We start from the raw sequence: 27,984 nt of genomic DNA, 5'->3' as shown, positions 1-27,984 counted from the left end.
ACCGACCCAACTTTAGGAAATTTTGGGCATTCTCTAACACAGTTATATTACCTTGAACTAGGTGTGCAAACTCCATTTTTTTCAAATACCAAAGGTGCTCTAAGAGGTACTCTGCATTGAAGGCCATCAAGAACTGTTCCTAAGTGACTGGAACAGGTAGGGTGGCCTACTTGAGCTACAACCAGCGACCTGTCTCTCCCACGAGCATGTAGGTGGAAAATAACACATTCTGTTCAGGAATCACCCGAAGAGTCATGAATGTCTTCTCTATCTCAGCTAACCAATACTCGCCCTCTTCGAAAGAAGATGCCCCTGCAAAGGTAGATGAGTTTAGTCTTTTATACCTTTCAATATAGCCTAGGTCCATCATGGGTAGAACTGGGTCCCGTGGAAAATGGACTAAATTGTGCTAGGAAGTTATTTCCTTTTAAGTTTCGGGTCTTCTCTATCTCAGCTAACCAATACTCGCCCTCTTCGAAAGAAGATGCCCCTGCAAAGGTAGATGAGTTTAGTCTTTTATACCTTTCAATATAGCCTAGGTCCATCATGGGTAGAACTGGGTCCCGTGGAAAATGGACTAAATTGTGCTAGGAAGTTATTTCCTTTTAAGTTTCGGGTCTTCTCTATCTCAGCTAACCAATACTCGCCCTCTTCGAAAGAAGATGCCCCTGCAAAGGTAGATGAGTTTAGTCTTTTATACCTTTCAATATAGCCTAGGTCCATCATGGGTAGAACTGGGTCCCGTGGAAAATGGACTAAATTGTGCTAGGAAGTTATTTCCTTTTAAGTTTCGGGTCTTCTCTATCTCAGCTAACCAATACTCGCCCTCTTCGAAAGAAGATGCCCCTGCAAAGGTAGATGAGTTTAGTCTTTTATACCTTTCAATATAGCCTAGGTCCATCATGGGTAGAACTGGGTCCCGTGAAAAATGGACTAAATTGTGCTAGGAAGTTATTTCCTTTTAAGTTTCGGGTCTTCTCTATCTCAGCTAACCAATACTCGCCCTCTTCGAAAGAAGATGCCCCTGCAAAGGTAGATGAGTTTAGTCTTTTATACCTTTCAATATAGCCTAGGTCCATCATGGGTAGAACTGGGTCCCGTGGAAAATGGACTAAATTGTGCTAGGAAGTTATTTCCTTTTAAGTTTCGGGTCTTTACAGGGATGGGGTTGATTGATTTCCTGCCAGCTAGATTTGGAAAACACAAGCTCTTCCTAGAATCACCTTTTTTTTCCATGGGAAAGGGGAAGAGAATACATCTAAACTATTGAAAATTTGATATGAATGGATGTTATTTATGTAAAATAGATGCAGAAATTATAGCTATATTCTCCATTAGTGCTTGGTGGTTTATAAGCTTTAGACCATAATGTATAATCTACTTGGCATTAACTGTGTAATTGCTGGATCGGTAAGGGAAGAATTATGAGCTTGGAAGAGCTTGTGTAAAAAGAAAAATTATTTAAAAATTATCTATTTAACTATTTTTTTAAGTCATATAAAAAGAGCAAAATAGTAAAACTTTTGATTATTTTAGGAGTAAGATAAAAAGAATTAAGGATAGGCAGTTAAACTTTTTTTATTCGGTAATTTTAAGTTTTTTGAAAATGTTATAAATACTATTACTAAGTTATATCATGTACATGAATGACACTCTCTTGGTGCCTATTTATATACTTCTACACTTTTTAAAAAAAATATATATAATTTATGCATCTTATATAACTTTTAAATTTATAATATATATTATTATACTATTTTAATTTAAGCAAAACAAATTAAAAGCAATTCGTCCGGAATATCAAATCTCGTTATATTTTTTTGTGTCCTTATTTAAATTTTTTTCTACTGTGTTATAATTGATTTATGTGTTTATCTAATCAATTAATTAACTAATGTATATATTTTAAAATAATATGATTCTTAGTTTTTCCAAAGCAATTTTGATGGAGTTTTCTACAAATAATGTTACTCTAAATTTGAAATTAAAATCATGAATCGTACGTGATCATTATTGAGTTATATTTTTTTAATTTTTACATCCAAATTTATAAATAATAGAATTTTTTTTCTTTCAATGGAGGGGGGAGGAACTAGCACTAGCACTCGATATGGATGGCATAGATGAGTTACTTTCAACATTTAAAAGATAGATGGCACCCTTGCTCTTGACATAATTGAAAAGTGCTCTAGATGACTCCTGTGCCTAATCAGATTTGACATTTCCCATGGTTCTTTGCTTTAAATAAACTTCTAGTTAATACCAAAATGCTCCATCGTCATATCACTAAATATTATCAGTGCCCTTATTGCAACAAAGCTAGACAAGATGTTCTTCACATAATTAGAGAATGTACCATGTCATGTTAGATATGGAATAACTTAATTGACTCGACATTTACCGATAAATTTTTCTTTCTTTCTTAAGGGTGCTAGATCAAATAGAACATGAAGACTAGTGTTAACACAATGGGATTGCACATTAGAGAACTATTTTAATTACTACGACTTAGACATTGTGGAGGAGATGAAACAAATTCATTCTTAGTGATGGTCAAGATGTCAAGGCTCTAACAACTTTAGAGCTCATAATCTCAATATTGAAGTTCATAATGTCTACAGTAGGAGGAATCATGATACAACCTACAACCCCGATAAAGTCCTTTGGATTGGTTGGTGAAACACTCACCATAAGGTGTAATAGTTTGAAAATACCTTCAAGTTAATTTCTTATGTTTGATATATTTAATTTAACCTTTATATGTCTTTGAAAATATATAATAAGGTTGAGGACCTAGTTTAGAATCAAATGAAAAATTGATAGATAAGAATGAAGGAGGTAGAATATGTAATAGCTCGAGCTTGGAATTTAGGCTTGGGATGACATAATCTGATTTTTTTAATAATAATAATAATAATTAGTTTTAGTTTTTTTTTTATTTTTATTTTTATAAGAAATATAGATTTTGGATGAATTTGAAAATAATTTTAGAAAATATGACAAAACTGTAAACAAAAGGAGAGTATATTTGAAAGGAAAATTTTAAAACAGGGGCCAAATTACAAAAATAAAAAATGTTGCCACGTAAGACGACCATGTTAGTAGCTTGGCAAGTTAGAACCTGTCGTGTGGCGAACACATTGGCACGGGCCCCATGCAAGAGCCACGTAGGTGAATCGCATGTCTAGATGATCCGACGACCCTTGCTCACTCCTGCGTGCATGGACGACCCAAATTGAATTCCTGAATAAATGCGATCGGATGACCCACATGTCTTTGATCGAATGGCCCAGATCTTTTTCCCTAATAAGCATGATCGGGCGGCTGATGAGGCTCTATGTGGGCCTGGATGGATGGTTCAAATCAAGGGGAGGGGGGGTATTTTAACTTCTCTTCCAAACCAAAACCCTAACCCTAACCGACACCCCCTCACTAGAGAATAAGAAGAAGGGCGGCCAGAGGAGAAGCCAGCCACCGGCGCTGCCACACCGAAGACCTAAAACACACCGGTGAGTGTGGTTTTTTTTTTCCCGTTTTTCCCCGTTCCTTTGCCCTTAGCCATATAACTTGTTTTCGTTATAGAAGAACTGAGAATGATCGCGAACTGCGAGGAAGGAGATGACGGAGCCTAGCTGAGCCACCACACCATAAATCAAAAAACGCTTTGGTAAGCTGTACCCTCTTTTTGTTCAGTCTGTTTTCCCTGCACTTTAGCCATATAACTCATTTTCGTTGCAGAGTGACTGAAAAGTCACGAATCGGGAGGAAGAAATGGCAGAGCCCGATTGAACCGTCGCACTAGATATCAGAAAATACCCATAAGCCTCGATTTTTCCCCTTTTTCCACTGACAGACACCTCCTAATCATGAATTAAACAGATTTTTATCGAGAACCAGCCAAAAACGGCCTGACCGAGAGGAGGAGCTTCCACAAAAAGAGGACCCGACGGTGGAGCACGACAGCACCACCGTGCTAGAATCCCAAAACTGACCCCCAGTGATATTTTTTTTATCCTTTTGGCCATTTTTTGTGTATTTCCATGCTATTTTGATGTACGTTTTAATTTTAGCATAAAAATTCAAGAAATATAGGAATTAAAAACCGTCGGAAAGCATAATGAAAAAGGTGATGTTTTGGACACTGATCCAGTGTAAAAATCCCTTACCCCTTTTCCCTATTACGGTAAAGTTGAAGTTAAACTAATAAATGAATGAAAAATTTAGTTAATCTGCAGTCCTCTAATTGATTAAATTGAGCAAGTAACTGGTCAGTTTATGCCCGTTTTAGTTTCAATTGCAGTAATTATCCCTGTAGTTGTTTGTTATGCTATTTTGTTCACTATACTGATTACTTTGATGTATTTGTTCTAAATTCTACGGCGAACATGGTAAGGCCTTTATATACATGTTGTCCTGTCATTCAATTGTGTGTTTAATAGATTTCTATCGATATAATGCATGCCTATTTCATGTACTTACCCTAAAATATGAATTCATTACTCATGTATTATTGGGATACAGACATATGTATCTATTAAGGCAAAATAGTAAATAAAAGAAAAGATATGCATGAATTAATGGTGTTTAATAACAAGGTTTACTGGATGTCTTGGAAAAGAGTGTAGGGACTTAGTGCATAGGGTAAACCCTACTATGGATATTACTCTCAGTCGAACGGGACTGAGAAGTCCCATACCAGAAGGGTGGGAATTATTTTAATTATGCTCATATCGGATGAGGTATTAAAGTAATTATGTGTTTTGGTGCCCATTATCGAACAAGATATAGAGACAGTTGTTTGATTATGGAATGAATACTCGTGTCCACGTGTAGTAGGGACCCCTATGGACCCCCAGTGGTATCGGTAGGCAAGGTAAGATGATAAAGATGAATGTGATAGGAATCCAGTTCTGGAAAATGATAAAAGGTTAATTGTTATATGTCTTTAGAATGCATGTTGTAGATTCTTATCCTGATATTTACCTCAATAAATGACATTTAAGAACTTACAGGTGAGTTAAAAAAATTAACGTTTTCTATTAAACGAGCTTTATTAAAAATGAGCTCTATTGGTTGTTTTACGATTTCTACAACCCTTTGATTTTCCGTATCAGTGGTAAGATGTTAAATTCTTACTGAGCTACTGTAACTCACCCTTTATTATTAATCATTTTAGATCAGGACGACCAAGATCCGAATCCTGAACAACAAGAAAACTAGCTAGGAGATTGCCTCTCTGCTTCTCTAGTTTCGAGTAGAGGAGGATCACATTTATTTTTTTTATTACTCTTTTTTATTTAAGTCTTTCAAGGGCATTGTCGTAACCCTATTGGGCATTTTAAGTTAACTGTGCAAGGAATATAATCCTAAACTCTAAACTACTTCCACTAAATTATAAATTTCAATATTGTTTTATTCCACTATTTCTTGATTATATCCTTGGAATCCACTAGTGGGGTTCGAGCTTTTATAAAATAAGCATGAAGAGGCATGGAAAAAGGTGGGAACCTTTTAAATAAAGTGGTATAATGAAAAGTGATAATTATTAAATAAAATGACATAACAGAAAGTGACAACTTTTAGATGAATTGACATGTGAAAAATTGTAACTTTAAAATGAAATGACATGAAAAGTAGTAACATTTTAGATGAAATGACATGTGAAAATACCTTTTAGATAAAACGGCATGTGAAAAGTGGTAACATTTTAGGAAAAATGACATGATGAAAGGTGACAACTTTTAGATGAAATAGTATGACAGAATAGTGATAACATTTCTCTCGTGACTTCCCACTCCTATAAATAGGGAATAGGGGAAGAGAGAAAGAGACATTTTGGATGAGAGAAAAATAATGAGAAACATAGAGGTAAAAGAAGAAGATGGAGTACGAAGTGTGTGATTTTTTTGAAAATATTTTGAGATTTTAGATAAAAATCTTGGGAAACCTATGCTGATTTTGTGAGAGTAGAGGAAGAGGAAGAGAAGAGGAAGAATGTTCATGATCAAAAGGAAGTTATAAATAATTAGAAATGTAAGCTTTTTTTCTAAGTTTTGAAATTCAGTTTCTCTTTGATCTTTTGGGATTAGTTTTTTAGTATTGTATTGAATATTTTTTAGTCAAGAAAGTGACCAAAAATTATCTTGAAATTTTGTCAGATTTTTGAGAGGAAAATGCCATAAATAAAGGCAGAATTCTACTGGAATTAAAATTATGACTGCTAAGGACTTAAGTTAAGTAAATATTATGGATTCGTAGTCTACATAATTTTGAAATATTTTACGTATTTTTAGTATAAATAAATGTGTAAGTGGATATTATGCATTCATAGCCTACGTAGTTTTGAAATATTTTATATATTTTCAGTATAAAAATTACAAGTGTTTAATTTGTCTTTCGTATTTGCTAAAGTTTTATTTCAATATAAGTGTTATTTTACTTTGTATTTTTGAAATATTATTTTGATATGTAACACCACTAGGTGTTCTGTAGCTCCAAATTTCACCTGTGCTCCATTCATTTATATTCATGATCTCATTCAAATCCAATCAAGCAATATACATGCAATCCAATAGTCATCTTATTAGTTCCACTTTACAATTAATAATTTGAGTGACAAATGATCCAACAAGAGAATGTATGTCTAGTATAGGGAAATAAACTTGTATGAATATCTGGTGTAAGTTTGGTATATCAATGTTCAGTTAACTTGATTCCTCTACTTATTGTTCCACCGCCTGGGGTTCTAGTTCCGAATCCTGCCTTATTGTATCTGTAAATGACTTACAGTGAACATACTCTAGTCCAGTAAAACAAATTCAGAATTTCAAACAAAGTATGGAAATTTATTTGAACTCCTAACCCGACACTATCCCTACACCCACAACACACTACTACCCTCACTCCTCCCTATGACTTTTTAGTAACACCTATCCGACAAGACCACCATCCCATTACCTCTACCCATCTATTCCTCTATGCACACACAACTATAATTTTTTAACTCACCTTAGTATAACTACCATACCACACTCATACCAGCCCCTACTACGCTCACTCACCTTGCACCTCGACACTATAATAATGTGACCACCAAACTACCTCTAGGACACATCCCCTATGTTTCCTGTACACCCATAACAACCTGTAATGGTCACACACACAAGGTACCACGTCAGCCTTCACACTCCATACAGTGAAAATATACACTAGCCTCGTCCCTATCACCACATTCCAATCAACTAGAAATGCCATCTATACATATATATACACACATATATACCGGCCTTGGTTTGGCCACTCATACACACACCAACCGTACATACATGCACATACCACATCTATCCAAGCAATCACCAAACCAAAACTTGTGGAACACAATCCACACTCACACACACCAGCCCCAATTGACCACACACAAATATTAGTATCATACACATATACATATAGTCCCACTTCCCCCGAACTCGCACATTCAGTGCACAGTCACACACACTGGCCCTCAGTCAGCCACACACACACCTATTTTCAATAGCACCAGTATCGGCGCATCAATCTTCCTCTTTACCATCACCAATATTGGCGCACCTCCAATTCACAGCACCAACATTGGCACCTCAACACTTCAAAATGGTAACTCACATCACCGTTCTAGTTTCATGTAGATTCCCTCTCTCACCAACAATCTCTACCTCATACTCTTTCTAACACATATTCTCCCTTACCGAACCTAAACCTAAATATACCATTCTCCACACTCCTACTCCATACTTGGTCTCTTCCTTTCACTCTACCACCAAATAATCTCTATTCACCATTTTCTGCTGCTCTATGCCGTCAGAATCGTGAATCAAATACCAAATTTGACCAGATGGAAACTCATATTATATCATCATACGAAAGCCAAAATTAAGAATTTATTTGCATCTGGCTTCCATCATTCCCTAGGTTTGTAGAACACCTTCACTCGTATCTCTCTTTGACTCCTCTCTTGAATCTCCTTCCAAACTTCCTCAATATCCCTTCTCCCTAGTAGCCCGATCTCTCCTCCCATTTTTCCTTTTCTTTCTTTTTTTCTCTTTTCTTTTTTTTTTCTTTTCAGCCCACCTCTACTTATATTTCACTTCTCACCTAATCTCAGCCCTTCATTCTACCCCCCTTAATTCTCACCATTCACCTACCATCAGTATATTACAACACCCCCACTAAAAGAAATTTGGACCCTTAAATTTCGTCACATTACCTTAAATAACTGCGGATAGTTAATTCTAATCTCATCCTCTCGTTCCCAAATTGCCTCCTCTTTATTATGATACTGCCACAATACATTCACCATAGACACTACCCGACTTCTCATTTTCTTTTCTTGTCTCTCTAAGATTCTGATCGGTTTTTCTTTGTAAGTTAGATCCCTTTCAAATAAAAGTGACTCAGCTCGTATGATATGCATCGAGTCTGGTTGATACTTCCATAACATCAACACATATAATACATTATGAACCCCAGTATACCTTGGAGGGAGTGTGATCCGATATGCCACCATATGCACTTTTTTAAGAACCTCAACAAGACCTATAAACTGAGGGCTTAATTTTCGTTTCTTTCCAAATCTCAACAAGCCCTTCATGGGAGATACTTTCAAGAATACATGGTCCCGTACCTCAAAATTTAAGTCTCGCCATTGGTTGTTTGCATACCCCTTTTGTCTACTCTGTGCTGCTTGTAGATTCCTTCATATTACCTCCACCTTTATAGTAGTCTCCTTTACAAATGTCAGCCCCAGTAATTGCTTATTTCCAACCTCATCCCAACAAATGGTGACCTGCAGGGTCTGCCATATAGAGCCTCATAGAGAGCCATTCTGATGTTAGCATGGTAACTATTATTATATGAGAGTTCCATTAGAGGTTGTATCTCTTCCTAATTTCCCCCAATGTCTACAATACATGCCCTCAATATATCTTCCAGTACTTGTATAGTTCTTTCCTTTTGCCCATCTGTCTGCGGATGAAAAGTTGTGTTAAAGTTTAAGTTAGTACTCGCCGCTTGTTATAAACTCCGTCAAAATTTAAAAGTGAATCTGGGGTCTCTATCTAAAATAATGAAAATCATAATCTCATATAGTTTGACGATCTCTTTAATATACAACCTGGCCAATTGGTCAACTGAGCCTGATACTTTCATAGTTAGGAAATCTGATGACTTGGTTAGGTGATCGATAATTACCCAAATACTATCATGTTTTTTGCAAGTCCTTGGCAACCCAGTCACAAAGTCCATAGATATGTGTTCCCATTTCCACTCCGGTATAGCCAAGGGTTATAGCAACCCCAAGCTTCTGATGTTCTACCTTTACTTGTTGACACGTTAAACACCTTAACACAAACTCTGCAATGTCCCGTTTCATTCCTGTCCACCAATAATGCCTCTACAAATTCTGGTAAATTTTGGTACTTCTAGGATGCATGACAAACCTAGTATTGTGAACCTATTTAAGAATTTTCTGTCGTAGTTCGGTATCATTTGGAATACACATCCGAGTTCCAGACCTGAGTATTCCATCATTGTGTACACTATACTCCGCTGGTACCCCACGTTCAACCCTTTCTCTGATCACTTGTAACTCAGTATCCACCAATTATCCCTCCTTAATCCTCTGAATCAAAGTTGGCTGAGCTCTCAAGCTAGCTACATACTTCCCTTGACACTATTCTTGAATTTTTCAACCGTTGCATTACCTTACATACTTCCCATCTAGATAATATAAAATGTGCCAACATCTCGGTGCTCTTCCGACTGAGGGCATCTGCTACTACATTACTTTTTCTTGGATGGTATCAAAATTTATAGTCAAAGTCTTTCAACAAATCCATCCATCGTCTTTGTTATATATTCAGTTCCCTCTGTGTGAATAAATACTGCAAGCTTTTATGATCAGTGTAAATTTCACTCCATACAGATAATGTCGTTATAGTTTTAAGGCATAAATCACTGTCACCAATTTCAAATCATGTGTTGGATAATTTCTTTTGTTTACTTTCAACCATCTAAACTTGTAAGCAATTACTTTCCCATGTTGCATAAGAACACAGCCCAACCTTAAATATAATGCATCATTGTACACTGCAAAACCCCCTTCCCCAGACCAGTGCTGTAGTGAGTTTCTGCTTAAGTTCATTGAAGCTAGCCTCATAGTCATCATCCCACTAAAACTTTACACTCTTCTTAGTCAGTCGAGTAAGCGGTGCTGCAATAACTAAAAAGCTTTTGACACACCTGCAATAATATCCTGCCAATACTAAAAAAGTCCTAACCTCTGCCACAGTGCTCGGTCTGTCCCACTTTACTATGGCTTCCACTTTTACAGGGTCCACAGATACTCCCTGTCCTGACACAACATGACCCAAAAATAATATTTGATCTAGTCAAAATTCACACTTACTGAACTTAGCATACAACCTGGCTTTTTGAAGGATCTCTAATACAATTCCTAGATGTTTGACATGTTCTTCTGAATCTCTGGAATATACAAGTATATCATCTATAAACACTAACACATAGCGGTTCAAGAGGGGTCTAAACACTCGATTCATTAAGTTCATGAATAGTGTAGGTGCATTTGTTAGTCTGAAAGACATAACAAGGAATTCATAGTGTCCATACCTAGTGCGAAACATCGTCTTTGCTATGTCCTCAGCCATCACTCTCAGCTGGTGATACCAAGACCGTAAGTCTATCTTTGAAAACACCCTAGCCCCCTACAACTGATCAAGGAGATCATCTATTCTCGGGAGTGGATACTTGTTTTTAATGGTTACTTGATTTAAGTCTCTGTAGTCCATGCACATGTGCATAGTCCCATTTCTTCTTCACAAACAATACTGATGCTCCCCACGGTGACACACTCGGCCTTATGAACTTTTTGTCCAACAGATCCTGTAATTGCTTACTCAATTCCAAAGATTTTGATCTCGCCATCCTTTATGGGCCCTTGGAAATAGGTTGTATTCCCGGTTGTAACTCTATGGTGAACTCAACTTCCTGATCCAGTGATAAGCCAGAAAGATCCTCTGGAAATACACGAGAAAGTTTCGTACTACCGTTATCTCCTGCAGAGTGAGTCCCTTACGCTCTTAACCTACCAAACACACTAGTAAAAACGTTACTTTGCCTGTATATGAACTCACAATGTCACACACCACAATCATAAAACCCATCAGTATATCATGTATTATGAGGTATAAACAATAAATGAAAATACAACTATTTATTACCCTCCAACCTTTTTTTTGTAGTGCAATTCGTCCCTCTTTTGTTTATATAGCAAAGGGCTCTTCATTCGAAATTCTAAACGCCACTTCTTTACAAAAGTAGTCTACATGTGCATGATGAGTGGTGAGCCAATCCATGCCTAAAATTACATCAAAATCTCTAATGTCTAGTAGAATCAAATTTGCTTCTAATTTCCTCCCGGCTACTTCTACCCTACATGAGTTATATACTACATTAGTATATAATGCACCACTAATGGGAGTGGATATTATAAGCATGCAATCTAATACTACCGAGTCTACTCTCAATTTAGGTGCAAACATGCATAAAGTGAATGAGTGTGTGGCTCCCAGATCAATCAAAACCCTAGCAGGCAAACCCGAAACATAGAGTGTACCTTATATCACTTCTAGAGTGGCCTCCACATCTTGAGCTGGTAGGGCGAATACTCGACCCTGCACCAATGGTCTATTGGGCTCCCTAGGTAGGGGACAATCTTGCATGAAGTGTTGAGTTAATCCACATCGGTAGCATCCTCGATTAACCACAGTACACGGTGATCTCTGTGGTGCCTGCCACAACATGGACAATCTGTACTCTTCAGGGCTATCTTGTGACCTAGAGTTAAATCGTGCACTGTTTTCTATCTTTTCTATGTCTGACTAGGTTATGGTGGTATCTGTTTATGGCTGGGAAACCCTCTATTGTACTTTAGTTGTTCCCTAGGTTTTGGTCTCTATTAGTTGTGCCTTCTCCAACACTGCTTGATATGTGGGTAAGGCGAACACTGCCACCTAATGATCCAATTCCGGTCTCAACCCATTTTCAAACCTCCGAGCCTTCTTCCACTCATTCATCATAATCTCTAGAGCAAATCGTCCCAAGCTAATATATCTTTCTGCATATTCTGCCACGAATAGTTTTCCTTGTCAGAGTTCTGTAAACTCAACTTTTTTCTACTAATAAAATTTGAAAAATACTATGTATTGAAGGCCTTCAAGAACACTTCCTAAGTTATTGGGGGGACTAAGGCTCCCCTTTTAAACTCTACCATCGCTCTGCCGGTCCTTTCAACATAAAGGTAGCTAATTTTACTTTTTGTTCTAGGGTCACTTCTATTACATGAAATAGTTTCTTAGTTTCCTTTATCCAGTCTTTAGCCGCCAGTGGATCGGTGCCCCTGTTGAATGTCAGAGAGTTGAGCCTCCAATACTTCTTAATATTACTCATGTCTACTCTACCCTGAGTAACATTATATTGTGGGATGTGAGAGGTCTTTGCTCAAAATTCTCTCTCCCGGATCATTACTACCAGGCTTTCGACCACTCTACGTAAGCAGTTAAAATCATCTTAGTGACTAGTTGTCTACCCCACCTATGGTGTTGATGGAGTAGAAGTGGGTCTTTGGTGAGTAATGGGTGGTGTAGGTGGATAAGGGGGTGGTCCTTGAAAGGTAGAGAGGGGCACTTGATGAAAGGAAGGCACTCCCTATGGTGCCGTCGGTGGATCCTGAGGTGTTGGGGTGGATCCCCTTCTAAGACAACCTCTATCTCTCTTCATCCCCTCTCTTTGTCTACCTGCATTACAATAACATTCGTCAGTCATTCGAACTAAAATGTGCCTACAATCTATCACATAATTTAGACCTAGGAACTTGCTTTGAGACCAACTGTAACATCTCTAAGTGTTCTGTAGCTCACAATTTCACATGTGCCCCATTCATTTATATTCATGATCTCATTCAAATCCAATCAAGCAATATACATGCAATCCAATAGTCATCCTATTAGTTCCACTTTACAATTAATAATTTGAGTGACAAATGATCCAACAAGGAATAGAATGTATATCTAGTATAGGGAAGTAAACTTATATTAATATCTAGTGTAAGTTTGGTATGGCAATGTCCAGTTAACTTGATTCCTCTACTTATTGTTCCACTACTTGGGGTTCTAGTTCCAAATCCTGCCTTATTATATCTGTAAATGAAATACAGTGAGCATACTCTAACCTAGTAAAATAAATTTAAATTTTAAAATAAAGTATGGAAATATATTTGAACTCCTAACCCGGCACTACCGCCACGTAACTATACTTCTTTAACTCACCTCAGTAACTACCACACCACACTCATACCAGCCCCTACACTACGTTCACTCACCGTGCACCTCTACACTGTAATAGTGCCACCACCAAACTACCTTTAGGACACACCCCTTATGTTTCCTGTACACCTATACTGAACTGTAATGGCCACACACACAAGGTACCATGTCAACCTTTACACTCCATATAATGAAAATATACACCAGCCTCGTCCCTATCACCATATTCCAATCAATTAGAAATACCATCTATATATATATTTGATTCGGCCACTCACGCACACACTAGCCACACATACATGCACATACCACATCTATCCAAGCAATCACCAAACTAGAACTCGTGGAACACAATCCATACTCACACACATCGGCCCCAATCGGCCACACATAAATATCAGTATCATACATACATACAGTCTTGTTTCCCCCAAACTCGCACATTTAGTGCACACTCACACACATCGGCCCTCAGTCGGCCACACACACACCTATTTTTAATAGCACCAGCATCGGCGTATCAATCTTCCTCTTTATTGTTGCCAATATCAGCGCATCTCTAATTCACGGCACCAACATCAACACCTCAACACTTCAAAACAACAACTCACATCATTCCAGTTTCATGTAGGCACCCTCTCTCACCTACAATCCCTACCTCACACTCCTTCTAACACTCTCCCTCACCGAACCTAAACCTAAATATACCATTCTCTACACTCCTACTCCATAATTGGTCTCTTCCTTTCACTCTACCATTAAATAATCTCTATTCATCATTTTTCACCACTCTGTGCCTTTAGAATCGTGTATCAAACATGAAATTTTACCAGAAGAAAACTCACACTATATCACCATACGAAAGCCAAAATCATGAATTTATTTAACTCTGGCTTCCATCATTCCCTAGGTTTTTAGAACACCTTCACTTGTATCTCTCTTCGACTCCCTCTCCTGAATCTCCTTCCAAATTTCCTATATCTTCCTTCTCCCTAGTAACCCGATCTATCCTGATTCCTCCTCCCCTGTTTCCTTTTTTTCTCTTTTTCTCTTTTCTTTTCTTCTCAACCCACCCCTATTTATATTTCCCTTCTCACCTAATCTTAGCCTTTCATTCTACCCTTTTACTCCTCACTGTTCACCTATCCTCAATACATTACATGATATGTGTGTATCACTCATTATGCAAAAAAGTTACTCTGAAAGCACCTACTTATACCCGGCTTCAATCTGGTCGTACATAACCGTTCTGTCTTCGGATGTATTGGTGAAGTGATAAGTGTGTACCCATTTATAATCGTTCTGTGTTCTGTGTATGGGAAAACATTATGATCTGTCTGCTCTAATTGTTTCATGTTCAAGGGTAGTAGTATTTCAAGGTACTTATGTATATTATTCCGTGTTCGGATACATAAAAAATCAGTGATAAGTATCTATATTTATGCATAATGTATGGTAACTGATTGATCCTTTATAATAGCGATGAAGTATACAACAAGAATTTGTTTTGTGATTTGTGCATTCATCTTCTGATTTGTATCTATTTTGGAAAGATTATATGATATATATTTTTGTTATGTGTAAAGAAACTATATATTGCATGTACTATGTTGTGATTTCATAATATCACTTATTGGAATATTTTACTTCACTCCCTCTATCACCTTTCAAATACTAAAGATACTGCTGCAGAGTGAGTAGTGATATGGATGAAATTTCTGAAGCTAAACTCTGATATTAAGATTATTATTTCGTACTTTTGTTTAGTAATATAAGTAAGAAAATTTAGAGTCTCGCACATATCTTTATGTTTTACCTTTAAAGGATGTAACGCTTCTGCGGCTCCTTTATGATTAATAAAGTTAAGTTATTTTATTTAACTCGAGTCTATGTGATTTAAATAAGTATGTTTTGGTCATTACCCTATAAGATGGGGTATGGTTCGTAACAAGTGATATCATAGCACAGTTCTAGGACATCCCTTGAATATGAGACTTTGACATAGTTGTGAAACATAAGGAAATGTCTCTAAATTTAAATTTTATGAATATAAGGAAATGGTAAGAATACTGAGAGAGCAGGCACATCGGGTTCTGGAAGACCGGATTCAGCAGAGTCTAGATAGATTCATGCGTATAGTCGAAGGCTTGGCTAAGGTGGTAAGTCAACACGTAGTCTATAACCAAAATGCTAATAACAGTAATAATGTTATTACTAATAACACCCAACCGATGGAGGAAAATAATGAAAAACTAATTGAAAAATTTAAGAGGATGAACCAACCATCATTTGCTGGAGTAACCGATCCGATATTGGCCGAACAGTGGATCATAGAGTTGGAGAAGATATTTGAGGTTCTCAGCCCCAATTCAGAGCAAAAGGTATAATTAGCCATATTCATGTTCAAGGGAGCAGCAGAACACTGGTGGCATTTGAAGAATGGATCCCTGAGGACACTGATCCTTTGGGAAGCATTTAGAGCAGCATTTTACGAGAAATATTTCCCTGACTTTGTTCAAGAACAAAAGCAAATGGAGTTCCTAAAGTTAAAGTAAGGGAATATGAAAGTGACAGAATATGCAGAAAAGTTCATAGAGTTGGCTCGATTCACGCCCAATGTAGTAGTAGATTAGCCTAAGAGCCAAAAAATTTCAGATAGGCATGCGTAAAGAGATCTGGGATAAAATCTTACTTCTGAAGATTAATGACTACTAAGAAGCATTGGAACAAGCCCAAATTATAGAAGAGGCTTCAAGCCCAATTCCACAACAGATCCAACGGGCTCGACCATTTATCCCAAACAATAAGAGGAAGGCCCAAGAGCCACAACAACTTAATAAGAGACAGAAGACGGGTTTCCTAATTCCTCCAAGATCCCTAGATGTAGAAAAAGTCATGGTAGCAAACCCTACTACAAGTTCATAAATAGATGCTTCAGACGTGGTAGTAGTCAACATCATATCAAAGAGTGTTCTATTGATAAAGATCATACCATACCAACAACTCAAGGATCAACACACTCTTTTACATCACATGAGTTTGCTCAGCATCTGAATATTGAACAGTCACCTTTAGAATATGTATTAGTAGTCTCTATTCCAACCAATAAGGACTTAACCACTAGTACAGTTTATCGAGCATGTATTATAGAGATTGCCAACAAAGAGTTACCAGTAGATCTCATACTCCTAGATATATATGATTTTGATGTCATACTAGGAATGAATTGGTTGGTAGTGTACCACACTAATATAGATTGGCATGGAGAGACGATGACTTTTAATGTTCCCAATTATAAGGCCTTCAAATTCAAAGGGATTAGGGAGCCCTAACATCCATGTTTCATATCTTACATTCAAGCTCAACGATTACTTAAGAAGGAATGTACAAGATATTTGGCTTACATAGTGGAAAATAGAAGTAGAAAAGTAATCTACAACAAATACTAGTGGTGAAAGAATTTCCCAATGTTTTTCTAGAAGATCTTTCAAGTCTACCTACGGACTGGGAAATCAAGTTCTTCATTAATTTAATTCCTGGTTTGAGCCATATCTCTAAGGCTTCGTATCGAATGGAAAAAGTCAAAGAGGAACTTAAAAAAAAAATTGCAAGAATTATTGGATACAGGTTTCATCGGACCAAGTGTATCACCATGAGGAGCTTCAGTACTATTTGTGAAGAAGAAGGATGGTACCATGTGACTTTGTATCGATTATAGGAAACTAAACCAAGTTACCATAAAAAAATAAATATTTGTTGCTTCCTATTGATGATCTATTCAACCAACTTCAAGGAGCCCAAGTATTCTCAAAGATTGATCTATGTTCTGGATACTATCAACTAAAGATTAAGAAAGATGATGTTTCTAATACTGCCTGCAGGACCAGGTATGACCATTACAAATTCTTAGTCATGTCTTTTGGTCTAACAAATGCTCCTGCAGTATATATGGATTTGATGAACAGAGTCTTCCAGCCATTCTTGGATAAGTTTGTCATCGTCTTTATTGATGATATATTGATCTATCCATAAAGCGAGACTGGACATGTTGAGCATTTGGAAATAGTACTTAGGATACTTAAGAAAAAGAAGTTGCATGTCAAGTTTAAGAAGTGTGAGTTTTGGTTAAAAGTGGTTGTCTTCCTCGGACATATAGTTTCAAATGACGGAATATCAGTAGATCCAGCTAAAGTAGAAGTAGTTGTAAACTAAAAAAGGTCTACAATGGTAATTAAAGTCTGAAGTTTCCTCGGTCTACCTGGATATTACAAGAAGTTTATTGAAAATTTTTCAAAAACTGTTACTCCATTAACTCAGGTCACTAAAAAGGACACAAAGTTTGAGTGAAATAATAAGTGTGATCAAAGTTTCCAGGAACTGAAAAAGCAATTGACAACAGCCCTAATATTGATTATTCCTAACAGTACTGATGGATTCTCTATCTACAGTGATGCTTTAAAACAAGGATTGAGATACGTGAAAATGCAACATGAAAAATGATGGCTTATGGTTCTAGACAATTAAAGAATCATGTGCAGAACTATCATACCCATGACTTAGAACTAGTTACAATAGTTTTTGCCTTAAAGATCTGGTGCTATTATCTATATAGGAAAAGTTTCAAAATTCACACAGACTATAAGAGTTTATAATATTCATTCTTACAGAAAAAACTTAATATGCACTAAAAGAGATGTATGAATTTACTTAAGAATTATGATTGTAAGATCCTATACTATCCAGAAAAATGCAATATAGTTGCAGATGCACTTAGTAGGAAGAGTACTTGTACCCTTGCCTGCATGATGACCTCATAATGAAACTCATAAAGGAGTTCCATAAGTTGAACCTGAATGTCCGATATAAGAGATCAGGAGGATACCTAGCCAATATAAAAGTACAACCCATTCTAGTGCAGAAAATTAGAGAAGCCCTGCAGTTTGATCCTACATTGAAGTCGATTATAAAAGATGTTAGTAAGGGACTTAGGTCAAAATTTAACTATCAGAAGATGGTATATTGAGGTTTGTAAATAGGGTATGTGTGCCGAATAATAATAGTCTGAAAAATGAGATACTAGGAGAATCGCACTACTTTAGATTTATTATGCATCTTGGTAATACTAAGATGTATCAGAACTTGAAGACCAATTACCGGTGGAGTGGAATGAAGAAGGATATAGCAGAGTTTGTTTTTAAATGTCTCACCTGCCAATAAGTGAAGGCCGAACGTCATAAACTAGTAAGACTACTTCAACATTGCCGGTAGTAGATTGGAAATGAGAACATATTATCATGGATTTCATAGTGGGTCTACTTAAAATAAGATCCCAACATGATACTATTTAGGTTATTATTGATAGATTAACTAAGTTTGCTCATTCTCTAGCTATCAAAGTGAATGACCTACTGAACAAGTTAGTCAAGCTCTATATCAAGGAGATTGAGAGATTGCATGGAATTCCAGAATGATATAGGGACCAAGCTATCCTTTAGTACAGCTTTCTATCCTCATATAGATGGTCAATCAGAACGAAAAAATCAAACTCTAAAAGATATGCTACGAGCCTGTGTCATTGAGTTGCGAGGTAATTGGGACGATCATTTGCCTTTTATTGAGTTTACGTATAACAATAACTATCAATTCAACATTTAAATGGCACCCTATGGGGCTTTGTACGGAAGACCTTACAGATCACCTATTTGTTGCGAAGAAGTTAGGGAACCAAAACTAATTGGACCTAAATTAGTGGAAGAAACTACAGAGAATGTGAAATTGATCAAAAAACATCTTCTGATAACTCAAAGTAGGCAAAAAAGTTTTTATTTTTAAAAATCTCACCAATTAAGGCGATCATGAGATTTGGGAGGAAAGGAAAACTCAGTCCTAGATTTATGGGACCTTTTGAGATATTGGATAGAGTGGGAGCTGTCGCCTACTATTTAGCATTGCCACTTAAGTTAGCCAACATACACAATGTCTTTCATGTATCGATGCTAAAGAAATATCACCTAGATCCATCGCATGTACTCTGATATTAACTCCTTGCACTTCAGGATAATTTATCCTATATTGAACTTTCTGTGCAGATAGTGGATTGCAAAGAAAAGATACTACAGTCCAAAGTAAGCTCCTTAGTAAAGGTACTATGGCAGCATCATTCAACTGAAGATGCCATATGGGAGCCAGAAGAGGAAATGAATGCTAAATACCCACATCTGTTTGTGACTACTAGTAAGTCCAATTTGGAGGACCAAATTTACTTTTTAAGGGGGGGGAGGATGTGATAGCTTGAAAATACCCTCGAATTAAGTTTTTATATTTGATATAATTAATTTATCCTTTATATGTCTTTGAAAATATATAATAAGGTTAAGGACATAGTTTAGAGTTAAATGAAAAAAAAAATGATGGATAAGGATAAAAGAGCTAGAATAAGCATTAAAAGAAATGGAAAAAAGTAAGAACCTTTTAAATGAAGTGGTATAATGAAAAATTGTAACTAATAAATAAAATGACATAACAGAAAGTGGAAATTTTTAGATGAAGTGACATATGAAAAGTGGTAACTTTTAGATGAAGTGACATGTGAAAAGTGGTAACATTTTAGATGAAATGGCATGTGAAAAGGCCTTTTAGATAAAATGGCATGTGAAAAGTAGTAACCTTTTAGGTGAAGTGACTTTATCAAAAGTAGTAACTTTTATATGAAATTGTATAACGGAATAGTGACAACCTTTCTCTCGTGACTCCCCACTCCTATAAATAAGGGATAGGGGAACGGAAGAAGAGACATTCCGGATAAGAAAAAAATAATGAGAAGCATAAAAATGAAGAAAAAAGAAGGAGTACGAAGTGTATAATTTTTTTTGAGAGTATGTTGAGGTTTTAGATAAAAATCTTAGGGAAACTCTACTAAATTAGTGAGAGCAGAGAAAGAGGAAGAGAATATGAATAAGGTTCATGATAAAAAAGAAGTTATAAACCGTTAAAAAAGTAAGTTTTTTCTTAAGTTTTGAAGTTCTATTTCTCTTTGATTTTTTAGATTAGTTTTTTAGTATTGTGTTGAATATTTTTTAGTCAAAAAAGTGAGCAAAAATCATCCCGAAACTCTGCCGAATTTTTTAGAGAAAAAAGTCATAAATAACGCCGAAACTCTGTCAGAATTAAGATTACGACTGCGAAAGACCTAAGGTAAATAGATATTATGGATTTATAGCCTACATAATTTTGAAGTATTTTACGTATTTTTAGTATAAATAAATGCGTAAGTAGATATTATGGATTCATAGCCTATTTAGTTTTGAAGTATTTTACGTATTTTCAGTATAAAAATGTGCAATTGAAATTTATTTTTTGTATTTGCTAAATAAGAACTTGTTAAAGTTTTACTTCAATATAAGTGTTATTTTAATTTATATTTTCAAAATGTGATTTTGATATGTATACATCACTCATTATGAAAAAAAGTTATTCTGAAAGCACATACATTATGCTAGATTTCAATCTGTCATACATAACCATTCCATGTTCGGGTGTATTGGCGAAATGATACGTGTGTACCCATACATAATTGTTCCATGTTCAGGTGTATAGAGAAATAGTATGATCTGTGTGCCTTAATCATTCCATGTTCGAGGGGTAGTAGTGTTTCAAGGTACTCATATATGTCGTTCCGTATTCGAGTACATAAAAAACAAGTTATAAGTATCTGTGTCTATGCTTAATGTATGATAATCGATTGATCCTCCATAATAGTGATGAAGTATACAACATGAATTTGTTTTCTAATTTATCCATTCGTCTTCTGATTTATATCTATTTTGGAAAAATTGTATGATATATGTTTTTTTATGTAAAGAAACTATATATTCTATGTAGTATGTTGTGATTTTATAATATCACTTATTAGGATATTTTATCTCACCCTTCCTATCACCCTCTAGATATTGAAGATATCGTTGCAAAGTAAGTGGTAATACGGAGGAAATTTCTGAAGCTAGACTCTGATATTAAGGTTACTCTTTCATACTTTTGTTTAGTAATGTAACTAAGAAAATTTAGAGTTTCGTACATATGTTTGTGTTGTACATTTAAGGGATGTAACGCTTCTGCGACTTTTTTATGATTAATAAAGTTAAGTTATTTTACTTAACTCAAATTTATGTAATTTAAGTAATTATTTTTCAGTTATTACCCTATAAGACGATGTGTGATCCGTGACATAAGTTCAATACAATTTCAATAGTGATAACTCGATAAGTGGTATTTACAAGGCGATTACGGTTGGTAGCCCTATCAAAGACACCAAGGATATCTAGATTATTGGCTTAATGTGCAACATTGAACATTAGAACCCTATGTGATTGAGTTTCATGACGCCTTTGTTATCCTCAAGCTCGCGTAGGAAGTTGGTATTAAGAAGTTGGTATAAGTTAATGCTCTTCACTTTAGATGCCAAAATGAGAGTTGGATTAAGGGAGAGACTTCTATTGCTAAGAATGAATCCAAGATAAATGAGTTCTTGACGAGGGATTAGAATATCAAAGTTGTCCACATTCGTAGAGAGGGCAACGTATGTGTTGATTGTTTGGTTCACTAGGCTCATCAATCCCTTTTGGTCTAATTTATCTCCTTTGGTCTCCTTTAGATCAATTTGTCTACTTGAATTATTGTGACACTGTTTGGATTCATGAGATCGTGCACTAGTACTCTTTTGTTCGTGTTTTTTTTCCTCCTTTGTAACACAAAATTAAAGTAACCATAAAAGACACTTAATTCATTGGATAGTCAAGACGTGTATAATTAATGAACTGCTACATTCTTGAGGTTGGACTGAATTGAAGAGTTATAGCATTTTTAAGGATCTCACCTTTAGTTAAATGTTTCAATGGTTAAATTATGAGAAAGATGAGTAAAAAATATAAGCGTTCGAATAAAATTTTTTTTCAAATCTGTAGATCTGTAAAAAATTAAACATATATTCTCATACTGAATTAAAGAAAAATATAATCGGAAGCGTACCTAAATCCATCATAAAAGATTTCTTCACGTCCGGTAGTAGGATCTTCCAAATTAATACGGCGCCGTAAAACTAGTTCTTTTTCTGGTGACAGGATTTCAGAAAAATAAAATAATAACTTTTTTATTCGGGGACCATAACCGCCTTTTACATCGACTAACTTTTGCAATTCTCATTTCGTCTATCATAAAACGATATCTGCATATTACAAGCTCATACTTAAACTCGATGCATTAAGGCTCAATATTGTTTAACTATATTTGATCACTTTTAAACGAGCTCATTAAATTAATAGCTTGATATGCATACTAAGGTCCACATTAAGTCCACACGTCAGAAAAAATCCAACAATCTCCTACTTGAGTTTTATGTGACATCTTAACTATGCGTTAATAATCGTATAAGTACTCAGAACTATGTTATCAATCCTGAATGTATCACAAATAATCTTGTCCATCAATCATAAAGACATAGGATCAAAGCGGCCTTCGCTACAGCTAACGTAGCTAAACCCATCAATGGTCACGTATATCAATATAAAAGAATGACATGGATCAAGCATGGATGTGTAACATAGAAATTACACGCTATGTGATCTAAACATGCCTACTTCTAATTGGTTCTGCCTTAACCTTTGTGAGATCAACTGTAAGAAAATTCAGAGATAATAATATATATAAACATAAATGCAAAAAGTAAAATATTAAATGAAATACAACTAATTATGACATGCAACTAATTATGTATATATATAAACATATATACATAAACTAAACAAAAGTACATAATTTATGACATGTCTTACAAAATACATGCAACTATGATACAAGACTCCCACTGAAACTACACATCATCTAGGGATACAACACTCATATGAGCAGTGTGCTCATGAAAGACCTTTGGTGGTAATCCCTTAGTGAGTAGATCCACAATCATGGAGTTTGTTCCAATGTGCTCTATCGATATCTGCTTACTCTGAACTCTTTCTTTAACAACAAGGAACTTAATATCTATATGTTTTGACTTCGTCGAACTCATGTTGTTGTTGGAATACATAATTGCATATTTATTGTCACAAAATAACTTTAATGGTCTTTCTATGCAATCAACAATCCACAGCCCAGTAACAAAATTTTGCAGCCATATTCCATGATTAGATGCCTCATAACAAGCTACAAACTTTGTTGTCATAGTAGAAGAGACTACAAATGTTTGTTTAGCACTCTTCTAGGAAATAGCTCTCTCAGCAAGCAAGCAAATATAACATGATGTAGATTTTCGACATCCGAAAAAATCAGAATCAGCATAACCAAAGATCTCCAATCGATCTTACCTCCTATATGTGAGCATATAATTTTTTATTCTCTGTAGATACCGCATGACACATTTGGTTACTTTCCAATTATCCATAGCCGAATTGTTTAAATATCTACCTAACATCCCAATAATATACGCAATATCTGGGCGCGTACAAACTTGTGCATACATAAAACTCCCTACAACAAAAGCATAAGAAATTTTTTGTATCTTTGTAGTCTCTAAATCATTCTTAGGGCATTGACTTAGAGTAAATTTGTCTCCTTTAAACACAGGGGTATCTCATGATTTACAATCCTGCATGCCAAACTTTTTAAAAACTTTTTCAATATAAGTCTTCTGTGATAATCCAAGTATATCCCGAGAGCAATCCCGGTGTATCTGGATCTCTAATACAAAAGAGGCATCCCAAGATCTTTCATCTCAAATTTCGTTGTCAGAAATCTCTTGGTTTTGTGTAATAAACCTATATCATTGCTAGCAAGCAGTATGTCATCGACATATAAAACCATAAAAATATATTTACTCCCACTAAACTTATGGTATACACAATCTTCCACTAAATTCATCTCAAAACTAAATGAGATGACGACTTGATGAAATTTGTGATACCATTGACGGGAAGCTTTTTTAAGTTTATAGATGGATTTCTTTAGTTTGCAAACTATTTACTGTGCATCTCTAGATACAAAGTTTTCTGTTTGCACCATGTAAATCGTCTCATCAATTTCACCATTGAGAAACATTGTCTTAACATCCATCTTATGTAATTCAAGATCAAAATGTGCCATTAAAGCCATTATAATCCTGAAAGAGTCTTTAAACGAAACTAGAGAGAAAGTCTCTTTATAATCAATGTCTTCTTTCTGTGTAAAGCCCTTAGTGATAAGATGTGCCTTATACCTCTCCACATTATCTTTTAAATCCCTCTTGGTCTTAAATATCTATTTGTAACCAATAGGTTTCGCATCCTTAAACAAGGGATAAGATCCCAAACGTCATTATCCTTCATGGCCTTTATCTTTTCATTCATGGTATCAATCTACCTGTGAGAGTTAGAACTTTTCATGGCTTGACGGAAGTTGATAGGATCATCTTCCACCATGCCAAAGTCAAACTCATATTCTTGAAGATATACAATATAATCATCTGGTATTGCAGTTCTCCTCTCTCTTGTGGATCTTTTTAATGACATAAGTTCTTGAGAGTATGAAGTTTGTGCTTCAGGAACAATTTCCTGAACAGGAACGAGTGATACTATGACGTTGTCTTTGGAGTTATTTCTTGAAAAATGCTAGGTATAAGAACCTGATCCTGATCATTATTAAGAGCTCTTGAGGGAATAAGAATATTGACTCATTCCTCTTTAAAACAAGGTCGCGAACTCTTTCTTCCCCCACAAACACAACATCCTCAAAGAACTGGGCATTTCCTGTCTCAAAAATTATCTTAGTAATGGAATCATAAAATTTATAACCTATGGATAGCTCAAAATAGCCAATAAAATAACAATTAATAGTCTGGGAGTCCAGTTTCTTTTTCTGTGGCCTATAAGGCCTAGTCCCAGCTGGATATCTTCAAATGTACAAATGTCTCAAACTAGGCTTTTTGCCCGTTCAAAGCTCATAAGGGGTCTTTATAGTTGCTTTAGTTGAAACTCTATTGCGTAAATATGTTGCGGTCTTTAATGCTTCTCCCCAGAGTTATTCAAGTAAGGTAGAATGACTAATTATATTCCTTACCATATCTTTAAGTGTTTTGTTTCGCTTTCAGCAATACCATTCATGCTAGGAGAACCTGACATTGTGTACTATGGGACGATACCGCATTTCTCTAGGAATCGAGCAAACGGCCTCGGACGTTGTTCCCCTGATTTGTCAGATCTACTATAATATTCACCACCACAGTCAGATTTAACAGCCATAATCCTTTTGTTGAGTTGATTTTCAATTTCTGCTTTAAAACTTTTGAACACATCCAGGGATTGGGACTTTTCATGAATGAGATATAGGTAGTCATATCTTAAATAATCATGTATGAACATTATGAAATATTGTTGACCATTCCAAAAAGCCGTAGAGAACGGTTCACAGATATCTGTATGAATGAGTTCTAATACATCCATAGCTCTGTTGGCACCTAATCTCTTAAAGTTTGTCTGTTTTTCCTTGATACAATGAACACATCTATCAAAATCTAAAAAATCAAGGAGATCTAGAATTCTATCTGCACAAATCTCTCAATTCTCCTTTGGGAGATGTGACCTAATCTCTTGTGTTATAAAGAAGCAGAATCCTCCTTGGTTAATTTGCTCTTTATACCTTTTGTACCAACGTGTAAGGATTCATTATAAGCAACAATTGTATCAAGCAAATAAATATTATCATGCACTGATAAAGAACCAGAACCAACCAAATTTGAATTAAGAAAAAGACTAAATTTTTCATTTCCAAATGAACATGAATAACCAAATTTGTCCAATACAGAAACAGAAATCACATTCCGTCTAAGTGATGGTACAATAAAACTCTCTTCTAAATCTAATAAAATTCAGTCATTAATAACAATCTAAATTTATCAATTGCTTCCACCTCGATTGGTTTGTCATCACCCACATAAATGAATCTGGCACTATCACTTGGCTTGCGGTAATAGAGGCAACCCTGCATAGACACACTGATGTTAGTTGTGGCACCAGAATCTATCTACTAGGTGTGTGTAGGTACAGAAGTTAAATTAACTTCAGAACAAAGAAAATGAAGAAGCATACCTTTCTTTGTGTGTCACACATGACCATTAGCGCATTGCTTTTTCTGGTGTCCTAGAGCTTTACAGAAGAAACAAACATTTTCCGTATGAGCCTTTTGTTGCTTCTTTTATTGTACTAGAACTGCAACAGATTTATTTGTTTCATTTTTTTTTGTTCTTCTTATTCTTTGAGATCACTGTTAAATGAGCACTCTTTGTCCTTTCAGACTTGAGTCTTTCATCCTCTTAAACACAATGTGAAATGAGTTCATTCGGGTTCTAGAATTCTTTCTAACAGTTGTATGTCACCTTAAAATGATTAAAAAATGGTGGAAGAGAAATCAAAACAAAGTACACAAGTACTTCTTCTGATAATTCCACTCTAAGTGCTTTGAGCTTTGCATGCACATGTGACATCTCCATTATGTGTTCTCTAATGTTTTCATTTCCCTTATATCTCATGGAAATAAGAGTCAACAGAAATGCACATGCCTTGACCTTATCACTTCTGGCAAAACGTTATTCTAGAGAATGAAGAAAATCTCTAGCTATTGAGATATCATCGGACACAGTGCCCTGAAAAATCTTTGGAATGGCCTGTTCCATAACCAACATAGTCATACAGTTTGACCGATCCCATCTTTCAAACTCCTTCTTTTCCTCATGGGTGCTATTAGGAGTAATCGGATAGGGTTGATAAACCTATAAAGCTCAATCCAGATCCATAACTCTAAGCACAAGTCGAACATTATTCTTTCATTACTTGAAATTTGTGTCGTTCAAAATTGGGATAGAATTAACATTTGCAGTAATACTTCCAGTAGAAAAGGAAGTTGAACAGAGAACGTACAAAAATAAATTAATTAATACTCACATAAAACTGTAAATTTTAAAATATAATATTAAATTTTAAATAAAGGTATATTCTCATCTCAAGATACCGGGTACTCTATTAATACTCTATCTTTAGATATAATATTAACTTGTAAGTTGTACCCTGTAACAGTAATTAAATACAAACAGTAGAAACACATCAAACAATAAACCTTCTTTTGGGTCGATTTAAAGTTCACATGTCATACTGAATAACTGTCACATATTCATTATCTCAAAAATAGAATGCGATAATATTAAATATTAACATTCATTTGGACTAATTAACAGTCACATAAATTACACACATACAATTATTTACACTATAAAATAAATAAATAATCCACTAGAGATGTCACTTTGATGACATAATGTATAAATTAAATTATTTCAATATATATATGCACATACCAATATTAAAATTCAAAATTAAAATCAATTTTAAACTGAATTAAGAAGAAAATCAACCATAAAATGATCAAAAATACTATTTAATTTTTTTTTGAGTCAAAACTTGGCTATTGACCGGTCAAAGTCAGCATTGACCGTTGACCGATCAAAATGTTGATCGTAGACCATTGACTGCTGGAAATTTCTAGCCATTACGGACTAAATTTGGCAGCCGTTTCAGCTGTAGAACGGTTGTAA

The 27,984-nt window shown here is 35.4% G+C and overlaps 1 protein-coding gene across 1 annotated transcript; it reads right to left on the bottom strand.

Moving 5' to 3' along the window:
• Window positions 1–175: 175 nt before the first annotated feature.
• Window positions 176–10,977, bottom strand: LOC148253052 (uncharacterized). Its single transcript, XM_088208520.1, has 6 exons — window positions 10,846–10,977; window positions 10,663–10,757; window positions 10,442–10,518; window positions 10,314–10,387; window positions 460–490; window positions 176–312 (listed from the first exon to the last, which is right to left on the bottom strand). Exons 1-6 carry the CDS (start codon window positions 10,975–10,977, stop codon window positions 176–178), a joined length of 546 nt encoding a protein of 181 aa, XP_088064646.1.
• Window positions 10,978–27,984: the final 17,007 nt, after the last annotated feature.

Source organism: Carica papaya, chromosome 7 (assembly GCF_054855325.1).
Source record: "Carica papaya isolate Zhongbai chromosome 7, ASM5485532v1, whole genome shotgun sequence".
NCBI classification, from domain to species: domain Eukaryota; kingdom Viridiplantae; phylum Streptophyta; class Magnoliopsida; order Brassicales; family Caricaceae; genus Carica; species Carica papaya.
The sequence above is the reverse complement of the archived record's forward strand: the minus strand, read 5'-3'. Positions and strand labels throughout refer to the sequence as shown.